This window comes from Macrosteles quadrilineatus, unplaced genomic scaffold, assembly GCF_028750875.1.
Source record: "Macrosteles quadrilineatus isolate MER2022 unplaced genomic scaffold, UCM_ALF_1.0 Scaffold_1__1_contigs__length_201487025, whole genome shotgun sequence".
In the NCBI taxonomy this organism is placed as follows: domain Eukaryota; kingdom Metazoa; phylum Arthropoda; class Insecta; order Hemiptera; family Cicadellidae; genus Macrosteles; species Macrosteles quadrilineatus.
Genome location: NW_026542594.1, coordinates 181708790 through 181725254, shown reverse-complemented (window position 1 = coordinate 181725254; position 16465 = coordinate 181708790). Strand labels below are relative to the sequence as shown.

At 34.7% G+C, this 16465-nt stretch overlaps 2 protein-coding genes across 3 annotated transcripts in view; both read left to right on the top strand.

Moving 5' to 3' along the window:
• The first annotated feature begins 399 nt into the window (after positions 1 to 399).
• Positions 400 to 7513, top strand: LOC128983307 (ADP-ribosylation factor-related protein 1). Its single transcript, XM_054402552.1, has 5 exons — positions 400 to 633; positions 2211 to 2381; positions 3122 to 3203; positions 4805 to 4976; positions 6481 to 7513. Exons 1-5 carry the CDS (start codon positions 541 to 543, stop codon positions 6569 to 6571), a joined length of 609 nt encoding a protein of 202 aa, XP_054258527.1. The 5' UTR covers positions 400 to 540; the 3' UTR covers positions 6572 to 7513.
• Positions 7514 to 9149: 1636 nt separating this feature from the next.
• Positions 9150 to 16465, top strand: part of LOC128991126 (AP-1 complex subunit gamma-1) — a 51488-nt gene continuing 44172 nt past the window's right edge. Inside the window, exon 1 of one of the 2 annotated variants that reach the window (XM_054413877.1) lies at positions 9150 to 9252. In XM_054413877.1, the coding sequence (XP_054269852.1) occupies positions 9194 to 9252 (59 nt within the window). In that variant the 5' untranslated portion in view covers positions 9150 to 9193. The remainder of the gene's footprint in view (positions 9253 to 16465) is intronic. The other variant, XM_054413894.1, reaches the window with a different exon arrangement.

Here is a 16465-nt window from a genome sequence, read left to right as displayed (position 1 = left end):
TTCAGAAATTATCTGACAGCGTTACGTTTCAAATGGGGAGGGGGGCTTAGGCTTGCGTTATACAGCGTCACAGGGGGAGTCGAGGGGATAAAATGATAAAAAAAACTTACATAATATGTGGAGTGGATATCCCCATAGAAGGTGTAACCTTACAAAATATGTATTGTTTTATTTAATTTGTTTATAAAAAAAAACTTAAGGCTTTTTTATTATTAGCATGAAATACTTTGATAAAATGTGCCTTAAGTCTACGACAGAATGTTAGACAAATTGAACAGCTGTATGTTTAAATATAAGCACAAAATAGCACGAACGAAATGGAGAAAAAGAAGCATTTGTGAGACCGAGATCAGCTGTTTAGTTGTTTAGTTGTCGTTGTCGGTTGTCACCACTGTTGTCAGTTTGGTTGGTCGTTGTGTCATTTTGTTACTTTGAGGTTAATTTTTAATTACAGTAGGCCACTCTTACAGCCAATTAATTAGAAAATACTTTAACAATGAGAACTTAAGAGCTACTAAAATTTACATAACGTTAACAAAAATGTATACACTGCTTTATGGCTTATATAAATATATAGTCCAGAAGGATGAGTATTGTGTTCTTATCCTGGGACTTGACAATGCTGGAAAAACTGTAAGCAAAACACGTTATTATCAGTTTACGTTCTTAAGCATTATAGTAAATTTTAAATAATGAAGTACTTTACTAAAGATTTACTGATTAAATTTTGGGCAGAACATTAAATGGACATTGGACATTGATAGTAGGCCCTATAGCCTAGATATGTCTAAGTCACGACCAGTCAGGTTAATAGATTGTTATAGGTACTCGACCTTTATTCAGTCTTAGCAATATCAGAAGTTATTAATTAGATCTAACTCTGGCTGCACTTTAGTAACTTAGGCCTATCTGTCCTACACTCATTCGAATGAATATCTCAATTGATAAGTAGGCCTATATCGATAGGCCTATATGAAGTTTGGTAGCCTAATTTAGGTTAGACTGGGACGGTGTCGTCCTTTTAAGGTTTTATCCAGCTACTAGGAGGACATGAATTGTGGATATTTATAGCAATGCACTGTGCATACAATACTCCCTGGTGTGGATAAACGCCCCCACTAGTGAGTACTACAACTATCCGCAGTAACTAACTATCCTGATAATTAGGTGTCCTTTTTTTAGTCCTGTCAAACCTTAAGGCATGAAGCCCATCTCATAAAACAAACTGTCTAAGTGAGCATTGTCAAATTAGATAAGTTACCAAGCTTAACTTACATGATGATACAGTAGAGTCCCGCAAACTCGGCGTAATGTGGACTGGAAGGGTGCCGAGTTTGTGAAATGCCAGGTTATCGGGAACTAGGGTTAAAAATAAGAAAAGTTTAGCTTTTTAACCACTTTATTAATTTATTTTTATATTACAAGTCAGTATTAAGTCATCAGATATAGTACAACAAATCCTTAGTACCAGTTGCGAATAATTTGACTGAAGCTGACTTGAATCCAGCTTAACTCGGACTCAAAAAATCACTAGTTTTCTCAGCCAGGTGATGGCCGAGTTATCCAGACTGCCGGGTTATCGAGTGCCGAGTTTGCGGGACTCTACTGTATTGGATTTAAATGTTGAGAATGAGTTATTAGAAACACATACGCGTCCGGTAACTGGACGTGAATTAGGCGTCTGGTAGCTGTCATAACCTAATCTATCCAACCAAACTTGCTGATAGTGAAGAAATCGAATGAAGGTTAAATTCTGTTCATGAAATAAAATTATAAATGCCAAAAATTCTAACAAAAGATGTACAGTTAAGAAAAAATGGCATTCGAAGCGAAATCTTTGACTAAAAGTTAAGTTTACCGATGAGATTCGAACCAGGTACCTCTTGCATATCAGCCGAACACTCTATCCACTACACTACAAACACCGATGGTTGTACATCGTATCGTTGTGGTAATGGCGTTCCGAGCCCCCACAACCCGATGACGTCACTGCCGGACGCCTAATCCACGTCCGGTTACCGGACACGTATCCTCTGTGTATTAGAAAAGTTAGACCTAATGTATCAAGTTCATAGCATTGAAAACTTCAGAGCCTATTACTCATTAGTCTTCATGGTGAGATTTTACGTCTAATAAAACAGTCAATAGGCTACCTTTCTAACTCATGCAACATTAACAATAACCTAGGCTATTTCATTTTCATATTTTAGACTTACTTGGAGGCTGCTAAAACAAAATTTACCAAGAATTACAAGGCGATGAACCCGAGTAAAATCACTACAACTGTCGGATTGAACATTGGAAAAATCGAGGTTGCTGGAATCCGTCTCAACTTTTGGGATCTCGGGGGGCAAGAAGAGCTGCAATCCCTCTGGGATAAGGTAGGGTACCTTATAGTTGACTATGTAAGTTTGAATTATTAGGGATAACATTTAACCCATTAATCCTTAAGGATTGATTCATCAACTGTTACGAGTAATATAGCGAAGAATTTGTTTACCACCATTTGCGTGACAAGCAAATCAAATCAAAGGCATATTCTGAAAATCAGCTTTAGGCCTAATCGATTGTTATAATCGACCCTCCTTCAATCTTAACAATATTGAAAGTTATTAATTAGGCTAGATCTGATTCCATAAAATATCTAGATTATCTTCAAATAATGGGTAGGTTTAAGATTTTCAAAGTCTTAAACAATCCAATAGTCTATAATCTATACAGTCATGAAATATTATTGAATGAGTAATATCTTATAACACTTAAAGTTATTTTTAGCTTAGAAGGTAAAAAATTGATTCAATACTGTACTTTTGTTGCAATTTATCTTTGTATCAATACAAAATTTCAGAAGTTTGGTGGTACGGTATTGCAACATCGCTAGATTCAGACTGGTGTTCAACTCATGAGGAGTTCCCTCGGTGGCAGAGCCTAGTGAGAAATGTTCTCTTAAAGTAAAAACAAACTATAAGTGGAAGTTAATGCAATTGGTGGGGTCTTTGTTGATTGTACATTTGATTACACATTTTCTACTTTTGACTTAGGTTATCTTTACTGAATGTAAAAACTCTTCATAGAGACAACAATGAAGGTTTTGAGCTAATTTTGTGTTTTCTGATTCCAGTACTATGCAGAATCGCACGCTCTTATATACATCGTTGACTCTTCTGACCGAGAACGAATTCCAGAATCAAAAGAGACGTTTGGTAAGTTACACTTTAAATTTAAATGTAGGCCTGGAAAAAATAACCATTCTATTCTGAGAGAGGAACATGATAGTAAAATGTTGCAATCTTGTGAATGCAGAAAATTTACTCTTGATTTGGGCTAGGCCTATGTGTTTTTACAATATGTTGTAAGAAATTAATTTTCTCTTCAAGACATCATAGTCTGAAGACAGTTGTCTGGATAGCTGAGTGGTTATAGTGTTTGCCTTCAAATCTGAAGGTCGCTGGTTTGATTCCAAGCGAGATTGTTACCAGTCCCAGATGCCATTTTTGTAATTGGGCTATCAATTCGATGCTATCAAACAAAATAATCGACGTTAGTAACAAGACCATGGCTTGGACCGTTCCCTCTCAAAACGTTCATATAGACGCTCAAACACGTAAATAGATACAATCAAAAATAAGTCCAAGGGGTCTGAAAAGTGACTCAGGACTTGATATTAAAACATGACCTCTCATAACCTTTTTGAGCTTTCCACCACCGTAGTGGCCGAGGTCTGGGAGGCCCTGAGGTCCGATTGTCACCTGCTCACCGCAATTGTAGAAACTTATGATGTTTTTTCCATGACCGCGGTAGACAAAGATGATGTCTTCAAGAACGAAGAATATATCCTTGATTTTGGCGCAATACCGGAAAAAGATTACATTGTTTCTGTGACCGCGGGAGATGAAGATGATGTCTACAAGACCGCTGATGATGTACAAGATGTTGCCATTATCACCAGCACCGTATTTCCCTAACGGCGAACACGGCGGTTGCTAGGGGCCACAATTTTTTTTCTTGATAAATTTATTTCACCGACAATCTGTTTTGACAGAGACGTTGATGAAATCAGTGTCTAAAATATTTTGCCGTTAACATAGGAGTTATCACTATTTATTCTCGTTGGTGGTAGATAACCAGGATTTTATCGGGATCACGGAAGTCAAAGATCACCCCCGCAAATTCAGAAGATCTTCAAAATTTTGCCGCGATCGGAGGAGACGAAGATAATGTTTCATTTCAGCGCTCGCGCAGATTTTAACTAATTCCCCGCGGCCATAGGAGACATAATGATTTCACCGTGATTGGAGGAGACGAAGATGGCGTCTCAGCGCTCTTGCAAGATGTTAACTGCTTCTCCGCAATCATTCAAGACGTTAATCATATCACCGTGACAAAGGTGATGTCTCCGCGATTGCGCAAATGTTCACTGTTTTTCGCAACCACACGATACATTCATGATGACCAAGGGAGGCGATCAAAACACAGCCACAAGATTTTTTGTGATTTGGCCTTGATCATGGTTTTTGCCGAGATAAATGAATAAAACATAAGTGGTGAAGTTTTGGTAGAGGAGGTGGCGCCATCCACATGTACTGCGAGGGGGGGGGGGCACTCAACGTACTTACGCCACTGGTTAGTTAACGTAGTAAAATGTTAATTAGTTTAAAAAATGATAACAATATTAGACCTACTAACATATAGATGTTAGAAACCTGTAGAGACTTTTCAAATCAAATAGAAGTTAAATTTTTGAAACATTAGGTAATTATGCACTATTATCTTTTACTTCTGCACTGCCTAACTTATGTTGCAGACAAGATGATATCCAGCGAGAACCTGATTGGAGTTCCACTGCTAGTTCTAGCCAACAAGCAGGATATTCCGGACTGTATGGGGGTACGAGAAGTCAAACCAATCTTTAACAAGAATGCTCATCTCATTGGACGACGAGACTGCATGGTTATGCCAGTGTCTGCCCTCAATGGGTCAGTCATAGACATAGATATTTTGTTTACACAAAACGTTATTTTATAAGTATATACGATAGATTGGGAAAAATATTTCATCATTCATTACATTAATTAATACGTGACTTGACTGAAATTTTAATATAATAGTCAGTAGGGTAACAAATGTAGAGATCCAACGTTTGTCGCTCTAAGATGTTATCAATAGATCATAGCAGCAGTGTCGAAGGTTCAGATCCTGGTACCTGCCTCTACATTTTATCATTATCAACAAAGTTTAACTCTTGTACTTTACCGGCTCACCCCTTGCTTTGCTGTTTGCTGGATATGTTCCACAGGTTTCAGGCCAACCTCTTAAAAAGAGTCTTTTGCTATATTTTGATATTAGCTAGGTCCAATGCTGAAGTATTAATTGACTTAATTGAAGCCATACTAGATTAATGGGAAACAATTTTGGATTTGTACAAGAATAGGATTATGAAAAGGAACGCCTGGCAAGATTTACTAATTTTGGAACAACCCAATTTCTCCTGCCTTTGGTTTGTTGAATGCACCCATTGAAGACCCATTGTACACACTTTACGACATTTATAAAATTGCCATACCGGTAATGCCAAAAGTTGTTCACAATAGGTTCATTGCTTTTTGTAGAACTAAGAATATCTCACTGTAAGATCAGAAACTGTGTAGTGTGAAAGAAGCATGGACACAGTGCTAAATCTTCAGTTTTTTAACCACACACAAACAGCAAAAACCATATAAAGTGAAACAGTTTGGACAGTGAAACCATATGTTACAGTTAGTCCCATATGTTGTGAGGTACAGTAGACTCCCTCTTATCCGGACTCCTCGAGACTGAGGCCAGTCCAGATAACCGTTTTTCCGGTTAAACCGACGTCTCCAAAAACTCGTTAACTTCAAACAGACCGTTTACCGTTGGTATTCGACTTAAATTTAGGAGAGCATTGTGTTTAGACACGTGAAAATGTGTCCCCTGGTCTCAAATCTTTCCCACAAGAACAGTCGTTTCAGTACCGCCCGCTTCCTGCCGATCTAGTCCGATTAAACCAATGTGCTGATAAAAATTGTCCGGTTAAAGAGATGTCATTTCCGCCAAGTGTAGTCCGGTTAAACCGATGTCATTTCCGCCAAGTGTAGTCCGGTTAAACCGATGTCCTGTTAAAAGGTGTCTGGATAAGAGGGAGTCTACTGTATTCCTAAATATTTTCAGCTGTCGCTTTAAAATTAAAATAATCTATTCATACACTCATTAACAGACAGTAATCATAGAACATACCTTGATGTAACCTACTTTATGAAGGTCCTATACAACTAAATGATCTGAGAACTTAGACAAATTGGCTGATAGTAGGTTAATTTTGGTAATCTAATCTTTTATTCAGACTATTGCATAGTAGGCATGAGTTTACTGTTGAGTGTTGATATTTTACATTTAAAAACATTATAATCTTATGAAACCCCGGCTTTTCTTAGTTGAGACCGATGACTGTTTATATTTCAGTGATGGTGTAGACGAGGGTATAAGATGGTTGGTGGACTGTATCAAGCGTAACAGTGAAGTGCGGCCGCCCAAAGACCCCGACGACACGTAGTTACGAGTGGACTACTGAACGTCATTCCAACACTGTGATACTACGCAGTCATGCTTCCACAGTCCATGTACAGTATTACCAACACGATAGTTCTACAATCCATCAACGACTACTTACTGAAGTAGATGTCTTATCGGAATCCTTTGGCCGTGCCTTTTCTGGTTTATGGAAGAAAAGATTTAAACTTTTTAATGTAGAAATATAAATAATTTAATTTGTTATGTGGAAAGCAAAAGGGACCTAACCTAATTTATCACTTCTATTTTAATACTGATGAAAGATGTATGAATCTGATAGAATTTAAAGTAACCATAAAATAAATTAATTATACCTTGGAAGTATATTTGTAGCCTATTTGGTGTAAATATAAAATGTATTTATACAGTAGGGTGTTTATACAGCATACATTATGTACATAACCAGTGTCAATGATCTCGTCAACATAACATCATTTTTATTGAGCATTATGGTTGAAAATCTGGCCTAAAAACTGTAAGGCAACAAAGTTTCCATTAAAGTTTTAACTTTTAAAAGTTGTTAGCGTTATTTGAATATTATTATTCAATACTAAATTTCCTGTGTATCCTTGATCTTTCACATAAGTGTTTGTTTAATTGCTATCTTTAATTGTTTTGTCTCTATTATATTATTTAAAATGTCAATAAGAAGTATTTAATAGATATATGAAAGTATATTTTGTGTTCATTGAATTATGCCCTTATATTTTATTGATCATTCAATTTTTTTATTGTTGTGTTTCAACACAGACGAGTGAATAATTTTATTACTTATTCGTTAGTCAGTGGTTTGAACAAATTCAGTTTCATAATAAGTTGTTACAAAATTGGATAGCTTGTCTTATGTATTTGTAAAAGAAAACGCATTTGTTAATTTATATCATTCTATATTTTTTATAATAAATCGTATAATATAATCTGCTAATTTTCTTACCATTTTATTTTAACCATCCTCCGCCTTCAAAACTTTTTATTGATCTTTAGATTATTAGAGTCATTAAATGTTTAAAGTGAACCGGTTAGGCTATTGCATGCTCATCTCTCCTAATTCTAGACTAGGCTACTTGCTGCCACTTCTCTTTCAATTCTTGTTTTTCAATACCCCTTCAGGTGACCTTGTAGCCTAATTGTTCTAATTTTGTGCTCACAAAGTTGGTAGGATTGTCAATTTCAAAAACAAGCTAATGGTATAAAGTATTATCATAGACTAACCAACACAAGTAGACTTGTCATCCCATTGTAAATTTTGAAGCACGTTTTTTGTGTCTAGTTTATGTACGGTGACACTGGGCGCTAGTGTCGACAAAATTTTGTTTCTATTATTTTAGGGTTAATTTCTTGATTTGTGCTTTACTGTTTGGTTATATAACTAGGTGACAAGTTATTGTTTATGATTAAATTGTATTATTTGGTTAAACGAGGTTTTAAATTACTGTAATAACGGGAAACAAATTGTAAACAAAACACGATCTCTACATAAACCGTACAGAACTAACAATAAAATTGTCTTCAGCTGTTCCATGAGGATGAGAAATCTACTGGGGGAGTATGTTTTATCTATGGTATTATTTGTCAGTTTGCTGATACAGTACCGTTCATTTAAAAAAAATTGTTTGTCATTTAACTAGTAAAACCCCATTTTTGTAAAATTATGTGTTTTACTCTCCATGTGGCTAACTAACAACATTCAAATATTACAAACTAGCTGTACCCACCGGCTTTGCCCCGTTTAACTTTATAAGTATTAATAAAACTATTGAGCTCGTTCGCATGGCTCAATCACGCCCTGGTTGAAGTTTGTTCGCTACGCTCACTCACCTTTTGGTTGCAAACTAGCTGTTGTCATAAATTTAAAAAATAATAGTGCTGCACCCTGTTGGTAATCCTTGTAACTTTAATGCTATTGAACATCATAGAACAGAACCAACTTGTTTAATTGAAACAGCTGTTAAGATTCATTAATTCCTTTTAAACATGAAAAATCATAAGGTTAACATGGGAAACTCCAGAGACACTGGGGCGGAGCCCGAAAGCCCGATCAGAATAAAAACTACTTAGTTTTCCTATTTAATGCCCAAAGAATCGGTGTACCGAATTTCAGCCTCCTAGGTAAATGGGAAGTGGGAGAATTAGTGATGAGTGAGTGAGTCAGTGAGGGCTTTGCCTTAGATTGTTATTTAATAACAAATTTATGTCTTGATTGAATAAAACTCCAAAAAAATCGAATTGAGCAGATTGTACTCTACACTGCATACTTAAACAGTCAATGTGTATCTCAATCATCCCCTATATTAATTTTTTTTGTAAAAATACTAAATTATTGAAAATACAGATAATGATAATATCAATCAATTTAATTAATCTAATAGTTTTAGTAACAATTTTAATTCAATTTCAGCTATACAAGACTGACAAGTGATGCATTAGGTGAGAATCTAAAGCACTCACTACATAATGTGTATTTAACTGAAGGAACTTGTTATCAGTAAACAGCAATAGATAACAGGTGAAGCTCTCAAACTGGGAGTGCCTCAGATAAGACATCAGTGGCACTCAATGTGTGGCAAAAGCATGTGTAGGGTTTAGATTGTTTCGCAGAATCATAATGTGGCCGTATCTCGAATCGGAGGATTTCAGCGTGTTGCCGCCTGATCAAAACCGAAGGTGAGTCTTATTTGAATATTCCTGATCACCGAATGTGCTGAATTCTTTTCTACTTGCTGCTGGGAGAAGATATAAGAAATGTCCATACTACAAAATATTTTATTAGGGTTATCAATCAATGAAATATATAAAATCAAATGGTTGTTTGCCTGTCTGTATGTTTGTTCTTTTTATCAAACTATGCTATGAGCCTTAGGAATTGTTGTGTATTTTTGCTTGTTTCTGTTTATTTTTTGTCCTCCTGGTACCTTAATCAGGGCTCTGTTTTATACACTTCTCAAGACAGAGTGTGAATTGCATTTTTACTTATAAAAATACCCCTGCAGTAAACCTGCAGACTACAAATTTCAAATTTCCATAATTGCTTGATCATATTTTTACTCAAATAATTCCTAATGTCATGGTGGAATGGCCTCTGGATCGTCTGAATTAACTATATAGTGGTTTAAATTACCTTGTTACTATCAAAGCGATCCTTTGTAGTTAGTAGACTACAGCTGTTTCATGCTACGAATGGAGCACATCATCAGGTCAGAAGAATGTCAAGTAGTCTTCATATTCCTCGCAGTGGAGTTTGTCAAAAGTTTAATAATAAATGGAGAACAAAACACATAACACACGGAAACACGAAACATTTAATTTATGCATTTAGTTAAACATCCAATAGACAAGCTAAAGATAATTTAAAATCGGTTCTTTTCCGTTTAGGACATTTGATCTTAAAGCATGTTTAATTTGTCTTTACAGTATGGTGATTAACAAAAAAAAATTAATCCACTCTAAGAAAGAAACCTCTTTTAAGATATCTTTGTTTCTTTTAACTTTATCTCCCTGTATGGAGAAAACAAACGTTATCAGTTAAACTATTGTGCAAAATTTTTTAGATTAATTTACAAAAGACTTTTGTACAGGTATGATGGATTTACCGCCTTATTGTTGGAAATACACCACAAATTTTAACAATGACTTTGGTTTTAATGGACAAAAAGTTATGATTGTTGTTAACTGAGATTGGTCGTTTTGTCTATACAAATAACATTGTGTTCACCATAGTTACTCGCCCCTTATTGCGCTCACGTTCACTCATCCTGTTACGCGCAGAAAAAGCGTACTACTATGGTGAAAGTTTTATATTTTTGTCATAATTTTCAAGTTTAAGTTTTCGGTGGATGTATCTGTTTGGGTGATATATTGCCTGAACTATGTTTGCTGTGTCTGTAATCTGTCCCAAGTGTATGTGTGATTTGTAGCTTAAACAGACCACACATGTGGTCTAATTTAGATTAAATATGGTACCGGTATGAGATACTTCTTCAGAGGTTTTTTTGGTTTTAATTTATATGGTGATTTTCTCATAAACAAATCAGATTTTCAAATAAACTACCTGTACTCAAACGATTTTGATTAAAATTTAGTATGTTATATGTCCCTTATATACCGGTCACTCTAAACAAAATTGTACAACCCCCATTGCTTTAAAATTATGGTTCATAAGTTATATTGCAGTTTCTTGTTATTTTCCCATATAACCCATAAAATAACAATGTCTCGACTAATATTGATTGCAATCCATTATGTCATACACTTAGTCCTTTCAACTCTAAACCGAAAATGGTACAACCCTCATTGCTGTAAAAATTGCTGTTCAAAAGTTATTAATTGGAACTTTGTGATCATCCCCAATAAAACATCACAAATACTCCCAACTCTTTGCCAATCACAAGGGTTGTTGACAAGCTAATGGGAGAAAGTATTTGTCAAATTACTGGTACTTTATTTTACAGTTTCAATCAGAATGTAATACCTCCTACACACAGGAAACAAGATTGTTATAAGACACCATCAAGGAACTCCAAAATTTATTTATGAAAAAACGTAATAACAAACCATATTAACAATGTAAGATGAGAACACTACTTGCACCATTCAAGTCAATGGTTATAAGTTTCCTCTAGACAATTTATGCTAGGACCTTGGCCTAGAACTGATGATGACTCATACAGTATCTGTTTGTGACATTCATCACAATTTCCATAGAGAATCTTTCCTTTAGGAATCTTGACAATTTTACAATTTAAGTTAAAATAATAAGAATTTTACTGTTGTTTTTTTCTGTACTAATACATTTCTCGTTCATTTGACCATGATATAGACTTTCGCATATAGGCTATATATATGGAATAAGCGTTCCCAGGTCTCTTAGTAAACTCTTATAGTAAAAGTAGAGATCGCTAAATCTCTTAGTTTTAAACGTGAGGTCCCCAGGAGCGAAAAAAAAACATTTGTCCAAATTCATATATGTCCGTTAGCATCATAACTCGACTAAAATTAATTCAATTTCAATTAAATATAAATACCCCGCCACAGCCAACCCGCAGAATAAGCTAATTTCCATTTGCCTGATTTGAGCTTCTATTTGAATAACATTAGGTTTAACTTTACCCAGGTTTGCTGCTAAAGGGAGGGTAATAAAGTGTTTTTAGGGCCTTGTATTAGGAGGCTATGGATCTACGGTATGGGATCAAATTGGCTATAAAACGTGCAAACCTCTGTTTAGCATTTATTTGATCCAGATTTATTGGACTATGCGAATGGAGCAGGGCCAGTTTAAGGGGTAAGCAAAGTACGTTCTAAGCTCTCTTCAATGTTTAGTACCTGTATTATGGAAGGAAGGGACTAATAGAGGCATTGAATATGCAAATGGTATTCAATTCTAGGTTAAAATTGTATATTGCCAAATAAGAGTGTATATGGATCAGTAAGGAGTTACATGGTAATTGTATATCGAAGGTGGGAGACTCATGGAGTGAAAATTTAAAAACTTACATTTTCAAAAAAAGCACTTTATAGGCTAATTTTTTTATATTTCAAAATGTTTTTTATTTATTTTATTTTATTTACATTTAAAAATTAATAAAATGTTCATGGTAATGCAATATCTTTGGTGGTTTTTTTTTAATAGCATCTTTAATGGGAAAACACGTAATTCTGTCACGACCATAACAGACGTAAAAATGAATATTACAAATTGTTCCAGTAATGTTATTTTTATAAATATGTTTTGCTGTAAATATATTTAGTTTAAGGGTCATTTTGCAATAAACAGCTCATTAAGGCTTTGGTAAATTTAGCCTTTCTAAAAAAAATCAAAAAATTAAAAAACATTTTTTTTTAAGTTAAAATATCCTAACTAACGTTTCTGATATATGAAATACCTTAACGTTTTTATAGAGGCGTCCTTCTTGTGTGTATAAAACATTGGAATATGATGATATATCAATTTTTGAATTTTTTATGATCCAAATCATGACCGTTATGGTCAGGGACAAGTGTTACGGTCTGGAATTGGCGATTAACGACAATAACTATATTGCTTATTTAGGTTTTCATTCCACTACTATTATTCTTATAATATTCCACAAGACTTGATAAACCATAATTTGTTTTTATTTTATACTTATTATATATATATAAATCTGGTACCATTTAAGCGTTACCTTGTATATGGTAATAAAAATACGTGTCGATTTAAACATAAACAATTTATTTTTTTACATCCTAGAATTAATTGTAGCTAGGGTACTGTTATAACAAACAATTAAACTAAACTTTGCAATTTACAATGATGCTTAAATTTATTTTCACAACCATAACGCAGTACAATTGATAAAGCTATTATGGTCGTGAAAAAGCATTGATGGTCGTGATGCCCCGGTCGTGAAATCACGTATTATTTGGCTCTGTTTTAGTGGCAGACCTACACCTCAGCCCTGTCTGAGGAGGCAAAGTGGATTTCTAGTAACGTAGCATATTAAAATATCATATCAACAAAAATTAACACCATGTCTACTTCATAAAATGACTATGTACGGTCGTGGACACACCAAAATTACAAAAATCACAAACTTATCTATATTAATCTTGTACTTCAATTTTTTTTACTGCAAAACCGCCGGTACAACAAAACTATCGCACATCCCGAACCAGTCTCTAAAACCTACTGACGCTATCACCGCTAGGCTTGCCACTGTCGTGTTTCAAAGTTGCAATTTTGCCTTTATGGTCGGGACGTCAAATCGAGGGACAGACTTATTTTGTCATGGTAGTCTTTTCGCAATGAAAATAAAATTATTATATGGCCCTTTTTTGTAAAATGTATAACTATTGATGACATAAAAAATGAAATTGTATATTTCGCCATGAGTGATTACTGTGATTAGTCTAAAAACAGCGTGAAAGTTGAAAAATGTACCCTAGGGTTACGTGATGGTCGTGAATTTCGAGACTTTACAAAACTAAAAAAAATACCTAGAACTTATTTAAAACCAAATACTGTAAATGTTTGTACAGTAAAACATGTTGTCCCCGTCCCAAAAAATATTAAAACACATAATAATATATTACAAATACAGTATCTACGAAATAGGCCAGGGACATAAAACGTACGTTTCAAAATTTTTACTCTCTTATGCATACTCCCATACTTGATTTATTATTGTTCCCAAAAGACAATAACCACAATTAATAATAAACAAAATGTTATATGGCCAAACGTTTTGGTGCATTTCTTACATTAAAGCAGTTTGTTTTCTCGTATTTGTTCGTGTATCCAATCCAGAGATAATCATTACTACCACCAGTGTCCTATTTACGGTAATTGTGACCCTAAATTAACCCAATAAAAGCGGCCCCGTCATCGTGGTTAAATCGTGAACATCTCCCGTGATTGCGAAACATTATCATTACCACCTATAATAATGGCGCGATCCCTGTAAAATCACGTATATTACCCGCGATTACGGGACATATTATTATTGCTACTCCTACTCCACGATTGGGGGATTGCTGCGAAATCGCGAACGTCCCGCCACGATCACGCGGAAAATCACTTGATCGGTTGCCCGCAATCATTTGGGGCAAATAATAATAAATGTTACTAAATAAAAGTAAAATTTTTGTAAAAAAATGTTTTAGTACTAAGGGGGCAACATTGATATTTTACTAAAATCCGCACTGGATTACCGTGATACGTTTTATGAGGGGGGGGGGCGCCGGAATGTTGTTTGCTTACAATAACATGTCTAGAACCGGCCCTGAAATTAATGGAATTTTATGGGGTTTTCGTGGGAGAAAAATATGATTTTTCAGCTGCAAACATTGAATGCATGCTTTTTGACGCTGAAAACATGACATTTTTAAGTTTTTAAATTTGTTAATATTAATTTGAAGTGCAGAAGTGATTAAGCAAATTTTGAATCATGGATTAAATCCCACCTGCAAGGCTGCGTGAGTTGTCCTCACTTCTCACTCCACCTGTCTTCTTTTATACTGTATTCCACCTGTCCAACAAATTTACTCTAGTTGTCAAATCATGTTGAAGTAGTTACATTTTTGACCAAAAGAAATTTATTAATTTTTGACATCAATAAAATAAGATTGTTTATACTGGCCGATTTATGAAAATTGATAAAATTTAGTAGTGACAAATACATTATTTTTTCTTCCAACGAACTTGACTTCAGTAGTATATTATCGCAGCCATATTTGATTATCATCGGTGTGGTCAGCTGTCGTCGTCGTCATATGAAAATGACTATTTAACTAATTAATTGTTCGTGTATCTAATTTCTTCTTTGATCATAAGGTAGGATAATTATTAAGTTAATATTTTATTATAAAGTGGTAACATCCTTCTTTAGCGTGTACATTGTTGTTTGCATATCCCTTAGACTAACCCCTCCTTGCCCTCAGAGGTAGGTGACATGGCTCAATTTAAATATTTTGCAGTTTTACCTGGATAAATGAGAACCTAACACTTTTTATTGTGTTATTGGCTTTCGTTAACCAATCCTTTAGTTTCTCTTGTTTGTTTTCAAGCTAGCAATTTGCATTACCTATTCTTGTGTATATATTTACACACATTGTGTTGTCAGAAAATACCAAACATAAGTTAGACTAGGCTAGGCCTAGCTTAGGCTAATTTGGCAATCCTAGTACTAAGGCCTAATTTTTACCAGACCCTAAAAAGCCACTGAAGTTCCAATAAGCTTTGTGCCATCCTGAAATTCTCATTGATATTAAGGGCCTAACTTACTTTGCATATTAAGTCATTATCCTAACTCTTATTCAAGCTAATCAACTAAGTTAATATGATCAAAGGGTACAGTTTCTTAACTGGGCTACGCTAATATTGGCTGCACTTTACTTAACGTCCTACATACACTCATTGGAATGAAAATATCGATCGTTATATTGATTATTCGATAAGTTACATCGTTTGGTTAGTTAGGTAAGGTTAACCTAACCTAACTAACCAAACGATATATCGAATGAAACAATCGAATAACTGATATTTTAATTCGAAGGAGTGTAGGACGTAAAGTACATTAAAGCGCAGCCTTAATATTGATTGAAACTATGAAATAGAAAATATTGATTAATAATGAATAAGTTATGTTTAAATAGCCTAACTTATATCTATTATAAAATAAAACTATCATAACATAACCTAACCAACCAAACTTGCTGATGGTGAAAAAATCGCATGAAGGTTTACCAATCGAATCGATAGTTTCAATCGATATTTGCGTAGCCCAGTTAAGAAACTGTACTGTACGCTGATCAAACCCCCTAGAGGGTAGAGCCTATATCTAGTTAATAGAAAGTAAATAAAAGAAATGTCTTATAACACTTAAAACATATATTTACGCTTATACTGTTACTCACAAGACGGTAAATAAGTTGGCACCTATACAAAAAAAGATGGTAAGTTAAGTGGTGATCGATTTTGATTGGACACTTCAATCATCATCAGACCCAATAAGCGAATCTCATCATTCGCTTATTGGGTCTGATGATGATTATAGTGTCCAATTGAAATCAATCACCACTTACCATCTTTTTTGTATAGGTACCGTCTTGTGAGTAACAGTATAAGCGTAAATATATGTTTTAAGTGTTATAAGACGTTTCTTTTATTTTGGCCTACTTTCCGTAAATTTAATAACACGTAGGCCTACAATGCTGATCAAGAAATTGTCTAGTTAATAACCCAAGCTAAGGAATTCTGAATAGGCTAATTAATAAGTAGCCTAAGATACCTACTTAGGTGTAGGCTACCTATTTCATAAGTGACCTGAACAGATAAGTATAGAACTACTCGTATACTTGTGATGATCCCACTAGTAGCTTTCCAGCCGTGGTCGTCAAAGTT